We start from the raw sequence: 9,780 nt of genomic DNA, 5'->3' as shown, positions 1-9,780 counted from the left end.
CATTCGCAGTTTTCAGTTCGTTTGTCATCATCTAAAAGAAAAAGAAAAGAGAAAACTAATGTCATTTTGAAACACAAAACAACTATAAGTAGAAGTTGTTGAAGTAGAAAATGCTTGCTGCTCGCTTAGCGCACGGATCATACGCTATGTCATCACTCACTAACGCTAGCGAAAAGTGATCGAATAAAGCATTTGTTTGTACAATACGCTCTCGAACCTCATGCTCTATCACGCACGGAAAAGAAGCTGACTCAAAGAAATCGGTCACAAAGCTTATTTTTTCGGGTCAAGAAGCTCTCGAAAAGACCTAATCCTTCCCTAAAAACCACTAAACACAAAGTGGTTTCGTCGTATCCTCTGAGAACGTTATAAGAGAAAGACGGCAAAACAATGCTCACACACGCATTTCACGCTTCAAGAACCAAGAAAGACTCAAACAAACTCGTTCTCGCTTAATCCGCATATCTGGAACTCTTTGATTTGAACTACTCCGAATCCGGCGATGAACTCACATTTCGCCCCTGGGGGGACTCTTGCTTCTGTCTTCCTCTTTCTGGCATCTGGTGGAAATTCTCTCGATCGATCAGTTTCTTCTACTCTATGCCTACTAAAAGCTTAACCATGCCCTACCACCAAGAACAGATTCTCGCCATCTATTTAGAGGAAGAACTCATTCTTCAACAAAAGAAATCGCTGCTCCTAGTCCGATAGTTCGCTCCGCACCTTAAGAGAAAGAGTTCCGGCATACTACTCTATTATGATACCGGGGGAACATCACTACTTTGAGAGTTAGGCCTTTATTCTGCTGTGCCTGGTCATGAGTATACTGCTTTCCTTAAACCTATGTAGTGAGTCGTGTAGGTGGCATGTTGAAATTAGGACCATACATTGGGCGACTTTTCTCCTCATCGCTAGCCTGTTTCCAAGAGGGGGAAGAGAAGGTCTTGCAAGTTGGAGAGCATATGAGATTTATCCATCGCAGCATTGCATCTATCGACTGAACAAAGTAACTTTCGAAGTGGACTGGGAAGGAATGCGAATAGGTATTTCAATTGTTGGACTAAATGAATAGGCAAGGAAGGCAAGGCACTTGACTGAAAGGTCCTACCCGACTCATTCTTAGGACAGGCTTAGCTCTAGCTATCTAAAATGAAGAAATTGTACAAGGGAGAAATCCTATTTCACAAAGTAACTTCTCAAAGGTCGAAGGCGTAGTATCGATTGCTTGTGTTGGACTACCTTTATAGGATAGATCTGATATACTGTTAGGTTTTGGTTGGACTGCTTTGTACGGAATTCACTGAGATTGACTTTAGATATCGCATTTCCGGTATAGCATTTACTGTTCGAGATTTCCGGTATGTAATTGACTCGTATATAAAGAAAGAAAGTCTTTCAATTCCTAGTTCGATATTCCAGATATTCCATTAGAATGACTGATGTTGGACTAGCTGACTCCCTAAGCTTTGCCGTATTGCATTAGAAAGTGGGGAATTCCATCGTCTTTGGTATGCGAATTTCAAGCTGCTACTGCTCCGATAGCTGCTTTAGAGGTTGCTTAGCCGGTATCTGACTGAACTAGCTGGTTTAAATTTCATTAGTTGAAAGTCTCGCACTATTTACACTATTTCAACAAAGACTGTGTAAAATATGATCCATGCATGGATCATGAAAGCCCAAAATGTGATGGATTAGTGATTACTAGTGGGCTAGAAGGTGGTTTGGGCTCAATGGTTGGGTTGTGCATGGTAACCCACAAATTGAATTAGGGTTGCATGAAGACTAGGGCAACATTTTTAAGGCTTCATAAGTGCTAAAAACGTTACTATTTGCTTCATAAAGCCTCCTAGCCGTTTTTGACACTCTTTGGTGGATTAGGGTTACACTTTAATGCTTATGATGACTCCTTAATGCTTCTTATGGCTCCTTAATGAAGCATAGCCGGTTTTTTTTCATTCACAAGTCTCATGGACGTTTTTTTTGTGTTCTTTCAAGAGTTACCTTAATTTCTATTTACTAGTTTTAATGAATAATTGGTTGGTTGGCTTGTAACCACCAAATTTGTAATAAAGGCTTCATATAAAGCCAAATTATGCATGGAAAAAGTAATAGACGAATTTTTAATCAAAGAACCCTTTTGTTCACTTTGAATTATTGTTATAATTCACAAATTATCTTGTTAGGACGTGTTCTTGACTTGATACGAACTCAATCCAATAGGTCTTGGATTGTTTTCACCGGTATACAACTTAATAGGTCTTGAGCTGTTACTAATCTATCCATTTCTTTCCATTCATATATCATTTGTGGTTACTATTCTCTTTTAATTTACCTAAACACTACCCTACTCACCAAATCAAGCCCATACACGCATCATAAGTGGTATCAGAGCGCATAATGGATTTTGATGATCCGGAGTTCCTACAAAATCTTCGTGAAGCATTAAGAAACATCCAAGAAGGTGGAAATCGAAGGCAACCCCGCCGTGGTGAACATAGGGTTGTGGAAGAATTCAAGGTGTCTGAATTGCCTGAATTTGTTGGTGGAACTGATCCTGAACGCTACTTGGAGTGGGAAAGGAAGATTGAAAGAATGTTCGAGTTCAAAGAAGTGGATGATGAAAAAAGCTGCAAGTATGCCATTCTCAAGCTAAGTGGTGGTGCTTCATTGTGGTTTGAAGGGCTTAAGGCCAAGAGAACCCGTGAAGGCAAAGAAAAAATTTGTTCTTGGCTTTCTCTAAAACGAAAGCTAAGAAAGAGATATGTTCTTTCTACTCATAGAATTGCCACTTACAAGAAGATTGCTGATTTGAGGCAAGGAAAAATGAGTGTTGGAGAATACATTGATGAATTTGAGAAGTTGTCCTTGATGGGGGATATTGAAGAAATTGAAGAACAAAAAATGACTCGTTTTCTAAAAGGGTTGAACTACAACATTGCCAATGTTGTGGAGTTATATCCTTATGCTGATTTTGGAACTCTTTGTGGTTTGTGTTTGAAGTTGGAGGGGCAGGCCAAAGCACGTTATGGTGGGAGTTCAAGTTCAAGTCTCGAAAGTCCCAAGTCAAAGTCGTGGTCCAAGCCTGAGTCTAGCAATAGACAAAATTCTGTTTCTACTCCTTCTGGTTCTAGTAGTGTTCCCGTTGCTCCTAAACTTACTAGTGGTACCAAAGAAACTAGTTTGGCGAAAATTAGATGTTTCAAGTGTCAAGGTTTTGGTCATTACCAAAATGCTTGTCCAAACAAAAGGGTGGTGACTTTAAGGGAGGCCATTGAATGTCGTGAAGAGTTGGAGGAAGAAGAGAGGTTGGCGGGTATTTTTTATGATACACAACAAGAAGAGGAAGAAGAGGAGGAGGTAGAGTATGAAGCACCGGTGTATGATACAGTTTTGGTGCTTAGAACCCTTAAAACTCAAGGGGTTCAAACCGTGGCTGATATGGATCAACGAGACCAATTGTTTCACACCAAATGTTTGGTTAGAAACAAGTGGTGTAGTTTGATTATTGATGGTGGAAGTTGTACTAATGTTGCTTCTAATGAAATGGTGATCAAATTGGGTTTGTCTACTACAAACCACCCAAAACCATATGTTCTTCATTGGTTGGATGATGGAAGCAAAATAAAGGTGACAAAACAGGTTAGAGTTGGTCTAACTATGGGGTCTTATGAAGATGAAGTGTTGTGTGATGTTATTCCTATGGATGCATGTCATATTTTGTTGGGGCGTCCTTGGCAATTTGATAGGGACGTGTTACATAGAGGGAGGAGCAATGAATATAAGTTGAAACACAATAATAAAAAAATTGTGTTAAAACCCATGTCCCCAACGGCCATAAGGTCCATGAATTCTAAACAAGTAAAAAAACCTAATCTTTCTATGTTTGCTAGTGAAAGGGAGGTGGAGCAAGTTCTTGACAAAGGTGATGTTATCTACATGCTTGTGGCCAAAGAGCATGCAAAGGTGGAGAAGATGGTGCATGGAGAAAACGCTATTGCTGATTTGCTTTTGGAGTTTCAAGATGTGTTTCCAAGCGAATTACCACCGGGTTTGCCTCCAATCCGTGGTATCGAACACCAAATTGACCTTATTCCGGGTGCTCCTTTGCCCAATAAAGCCGCCTATAGATGTAATCCGGAGGTGACAAAAGAGTTGCAAAAACAAATTGATGAACTCATGAAAATGGGTTATGTTCGTGAAAGCCTAAGTCCTTGTGCTGTTCCAGTTTTGTTGGTTCCAAAAAAAGATGGTTCTTGGAGGATGTGTGTTGATAGTAGGGCCGTTAATAACATCACCATAAAATACCGATTTCCTATTCCTAGAATTGATGATTTGTTGGACGAGTTGCATGGTTCTATTGTGTTCTCAAAAATTGATTTGAGAAGTGGTTACCATCAAATTCATATGCGTGAAGGGGATGAATGGAAAACAGCCTTTAAAACTAAACATGGCTTGTATGAATGGACCGTGATGCCTTTCGGTCTAACTAATGCACCTAGCACTTTCATGCGACTAATGAATGAAGTGCTAAAATCTTTTTTGGGCAGGTTTGTGGTTGTGTACCTTGATGATATCTTGGTATATAGCAAGAGCTTGGAGGATCATTTGGTGCACTTAAAACAGGTTTTCGAGACGCTTAGAGCTCAAAAACTCTATGGGAAGCAAGAAAAATGTTCGTTTTTGGTGGAAGAAGTGGCATTTTTGGGTTTTGTGGTGTCAAGAAATGGCGTGTCCGTGGACCCATCCAAGACTGAAGCAATCAAGTCATGGCCTATTCCTACTAATATTTCTGAAGTTAGATCATTTCATGGTCTTGCTTCTTTCTATAGAAGATTTGTTCGTGATTTTAGCACCATTGCAAGTCCCATAACAGGTTGTTTGAAGAAAGGAGTCTTTGCATGGGGAGAAGAAGCTCAAAAGGCATTTGAGAAACTCAAGGCATTGTTGTGTGATGCTCCTATTTTGGCTCTTCCTGATTTTTCTCAACCATTTGAAGTGGAGTGTGATGCAAGTGGAGTTGGTATTGGGGCTGTTTTGATCCAATCCAAACGTCCTATTGCTTATTTTTCTGAAAAGTTGGGTGGTGCTCGTTTGAATTATTGCACTTATGATAAGGAGTTTTAATTATTGCACTTATGATAAGGAGTTGGGTGGTGCTCGTTTGAATTATTGCACTTATGATAAGGAGTTGGTATTGGGGCTGTTTTGATCCAATCCAAACGTCCTATTGCTTATTTTTCTGAAAAGTTGGGTGGTGCTCGTTTGAATTATTGCACTTATGATAAGGAGTTTTATGCTATTGTCCGTGCTTTAGATCATTGGAGTCATTATTTGCGTGCAAATCATTTTATTTTGCATTCTGATCATGAATCCTTAAAGTACATCAATGGGCAACAAAAGTTGAGCACAAGACATGCAAAGTGGGTGGAGTTCTTGCAATCCTTTCATTTCTCATGCAAATACAAGGATGGTAGAAGCAATGTGGTGGCTGATGCACTCTCGAGGCGTTACTCGTTGTTGGTGACTTTGGATGTTCGTTTCTTGGGATTTGAAACTCTAAAGGACCATTATCAATCTGATATGGACTTTGGAGATATGTTTTTGAAATGTGCAGGTGGTCCTAATGGTGAATTTGTGATTCAAGATGGCTTTCTATTCAAAGGCAATCGCCTTTGTGTCCCAAAACATGCAATACGGGAGTTGTTGATTTGTGAAGCTCATGGCGGTGGTTTGGCTGGTCATTTTGGCATTACCAAAACTTTGCAGGTGCTTAAAGAACATTTCTTTTGGCCGAAGATGTTGGGGGATGTAACCAACATAGTGGGCAAGTGTGTTACATGTCATATGGCAAAAACAACTTTCAAGCATGGTGTTTACACTCCTTTGCCGGTTCCTATTCGTCCTTGGGAAGATGTGTCCATGGATTTCATTATGGCTTTGCCTAGAACTCAAAGGGGGAAGGATTCCATTATGGTGGTGGTGGATAGGTTTTCAAAAATGGCTCACTTTGTGCCATGTCATAAAACAAATGATGCCTCTAACGTGGTTGATTTGTACTTTAAAGAGGTGGTTCGTTTGCATGGTATTCCTAAAACAATTGTTTCTGATAGGGATTCCAAGTTTCTAAGTTACTTTTGGAACACTTTGTGGAGGAAAGTCGGTACTAAGTTACTTTTTAGTACATCCCATCATCCACAAACGGATGGGCAAACGGAGGTGACTAATAGAACTTTGGGTGCTTTGTTGAGAGGGTTGGTTAGCAAAACTCAAAAAGATTGGGACATCAAACTTGCACATGCTGAATTTGCCTATAATCGTTCTCCTACTTATGCTACAGGTCACTCTCCTTTTGAGGTGGTGTATGGTGTGAATCCTTACATGCCTTTGGATTTGATTCCATTGCCAAAGGATGAATTGGTTCACAAGGATGCTAATGACAAGTTGAAGGCTATGATGAAACTACACCAACAAGTTCGTGAGAAGATTGAAGCCGTGAATGAGTTGTACAAACAGAAGTCCAACAAGCATAGGAAACCACGTGTCTTTCAAGATGGTGACTTGGTGTGGGTGTATATGAGGAAAGAATGTTTTCCTAACAAAAGGAAAAACAAGTTGATGCCAAGAGCTGAAGGTCCTTACAGAGTGGTGTCACGTGTCAATGATAATGCTTATAAGGTAGATTTGGGAGGAGACCATGGAGTGCATGCTACCTTTAATGTGGGAGATCTTTCACCTTATCTTGATGATGATGGACTTGATGAATTGAGGTCAATTCCTTTCAAAGGGGGAGGGGATGATCCATGCATGGATCATGAAAGCCCAAAATGTGATGGATTAGTGATTACTAGTGGGCTAGAAGGTGGTTTGGGCTCAATGGTTGGGTTGTGCATGGTAACCCACAAATTGAATTAGGGTTGCATGAAGACTAGGGCAACATTTTTAAGGCTTCATAAGTGCTAAAAACGTTACTATTTGCTTCATAAAGCCTCCTAGCCGTTTTTGACACTCTTTGGTGGATTAGGGTTACACTTTAATGCTTATGATGACTCCTTAATGCTTCTTATGGCTCCTTAATGAAGCATAGCCGTTTTTTTTTTCATTCACAAGTCTCATGGACGTTTTTTTTGTGTTCTTTCAAGAGTTACCTTAATTTCTATTTACTAGTTTTAATGAATAATTGGTTGGTTGGCTTGTAACCACCAAATTTGTAATAAAGGCTTCATATAAAGCCAAATTATGCATGGAAAAAGTAATAGACGAATTTTTAATCAAAGAACCCTTTTGTTCACTTTGAATTATTGTTATAATTCACAAATTATCTTGTTAGGACGTGTTCTTGACTTGATACGAACTCAATCCAATAGGTCTTGGATTGTTTTCACCGGTATACAACTTAATAGGTCTTGAGTTGTTACTAATCTATCCATTTCTTTCCATTCATATATCATTTGTGGTTACTATTCTCTTTTAATTTACCTAAACACTACCCTACTCACCAAATCAAGCCCATACACGCATCAAAATAGATATGATATAAGGGAAGGATTGACCTATTGGTTGACTTCTCAATTGAGAAAAGACTAGAATGAAACTGGCAATGCTCTCTTCGGTTTTCATCCGGTTGGCAATCCTATCTTCGGTCCTAGTTGAGTTCTGTTTAGCTTTAGGGCAAAGGGATAGGCTTAGCCTATTGAATGGGGAGAGCTAGGCTGCATTCACCATCGAATAACGGGGTAAAAGGCTACTTTCAGATCTCTTTCCCTGTAGTCGTACTATGACTTTCTGAGGGATTGAACTCTAGTCGTACTATTCAATATCATCTAGCAAAGAAGTCAGCTATGGGCAAGACTTGGGGCGGGCCACCAAAGCGGGTTTAGCCGGTTAGAGCTCAAGAGAATCGCTTCACGCCTTGCTTGCAAGAGCTAGACAGCAAAACCATTCCTAGCAACCATTGCTTTCGAAAGAGCAACCATTTCAGGGAACATCTACTTGAGAATTTTCTATAGTGAAAGCCTTTTTTCCAGGCAAAGACCCCACTCATAGGGTGAAGGCAGCCATCACTGGAGAATAGCTCCTAGCCTTATTCTAAGAAGGCGCATGCCATCAAACGAAAGGAAGGGCCCAAACCGTTAGGGAGCATATGTTTCCAATAGCAAGAGTCAGTCCACGCAGCGGAACACGTTACCCATTTCAACTACGGAAGTTTCCAAACTCAAATTCGAAATGAGATCTTCCATCTTGATTAGCATGGTAGGTAGGCATGAAAGATGAGGCAAAGAATGTTCCGCATCTCCCCGGCCAGAAGCTTTCCATCCCGATGTACATATTTTATTGTTTGGGTTAGCAACAACCCCTCGAAAGACAGGAAAAGCATCTGTTCCCTAACGAGTCCCGTATTCGAGCTCATTTCGATCGTTCTTGCTTTTGTGTTTTCGTAGCTCATGTTGACATTAGAATCAGTTCTGGATGCCTTAGAAGAATCAACCTAGAGAATGACTGGTTATTAATGCGGGTATTGCTTTTGAGACAGATTTCCTATCCAATTAGGTACTTCCTTTGCTTTTAGATCCGAGTTTCAACCATAAGGGTATCCTAAACCTTGCATGTTTTTTAAACTTGTTCAATTCCTTGGATAGATCCCGGTATCTGTGGACAGAGAAGGAAAAGGAATGCCTCTGGTTCTCCCGCCAAGTATCCAACTTTAGCCCTCACTCTCTTAATTATGAGTTACTCATTGAACCCCGGGGAGGTGGTAAATCCCAAACCACATGCTGAGGCTACGGGTTGAACCAGGAGAAGCATTCACCTAAGGATGGATAAAACACATCCTGCCTGCAGGATACCACGTCCAACCTGCCAGGTTCCCTATGACTATGAAGTAAGGTATAGGTTGTTTCCAACAACAACCAGAGAGACTTCATTTCTGGGGAAGAACAGAGTCTTCCGAATAGCAACCTATAAAAAGAAAAAAATTGAAAACTTGAAATGATGAGTTCGGTTAAGAATCTCTTTTCCGCATTAACTGGTAGTAAATATAGTCATTCAAATCTCTCTGTTAGAAAACATCAGCGGTTTCGGCATTGGTAAGCATTCCTTTACGTAGCTCGAAAGAAAGAAAAAAAGCTGGCAAGGGACTCACTTATGAAACATAGTTGAAAGATGTTTTTATTTTGGATCATTGTTAAGTGGTAAGGATAATGACAAGCTGGCTCTCGGAAGTAACTACAGCGTACATGTATGATGAGAATGACAATAAAAAAATAAAATAAAGAAAATGGCTAACAATATGAAAATGTTTCAAGATCTAATGTATAGTACTACATCTTTTGAAAAGAAAGAAATATTCTACCGGTAATAACCAATGAAGACTTGGGCCTATCAAGCCTGCTTTCCTCGATGAAAGCCCACAGAAGGGCCAAAAACTTAAACCCGTCATCAAAGCAAGCCCAAGTCTTTATTTGTAGGACTTTCTTTGATGGTTCATGTAAGCTTAGGTCTTTCATTCGGGCCCTCTTGGGGCACCCTGTGGACCAATGTGTATAAGCTTGGGCTTTATTAACGTGGCTCATTTGACGACTCAGTACATGGATGTCATGAGTCCATTGGCATAGAATGTGGAATCTTTTCCACGTAAGCTGGTTGTACAAAGCTTGTTTGTTCATATAGGCAGTGTGATTTGGGGATCTTTTGTTTGCTCCGCAAGGTAGCCAGAGCCAACCAGTTTTTCACTAAATAGGCATAAGAGTATTTGAACTGCAGAAAAGTAGTGCAGAGAACTAG

At 40.2% G+C, this 9,780-nt stretch overlaps 1 protein-coding gene across 1 annotated transcript; it reads left to right on the top strand.

Annotated features, from left to right (window-relative positions):
- The first annotated feature begins 2,397 nt into the window (after nt 1–2,397).
- Nucleotides 2,398–9,780, top strand: LOC145060051 (uncharacterized). Its single transcript, XM_079007781.1, has 7 exons — nt 2,398–3,750; nt 4,015–4,264; nt 4,694–5,020; nt 5,189–5,511; nt 5,644–6,404; nt 6,558–6,699; nt 9,760–9,780. The coding sequence occupies exons 1-7, from the start codon at nt 2,398–2,400 to the stop codon at nt 9,778–9,780; spliced, it is 3,177 nt and encodes a 1,058-aa protein (XP_078863907.1).

Source organism: Lactuca serriola, chromosome 6 (assembly GCF_051521515.1).
Source record: "Lactuca serriola cultivar US96UC23 chromosome 6, Lser_US96UC23_V15, whole genome shotgun sequence".
NCBI classification, from domain to species: Eukaryota; Viridiplantae; Streptophyta; class Magnoliopsida; order Asterales; family Asteraceae; genus Lactuca; species Lactuca serriola.
The sequence above is the reverse complement of the archived record's forward strand: the minus strand, read 5'-3'. Positions and strand labels throughout refer to the sequence as shown.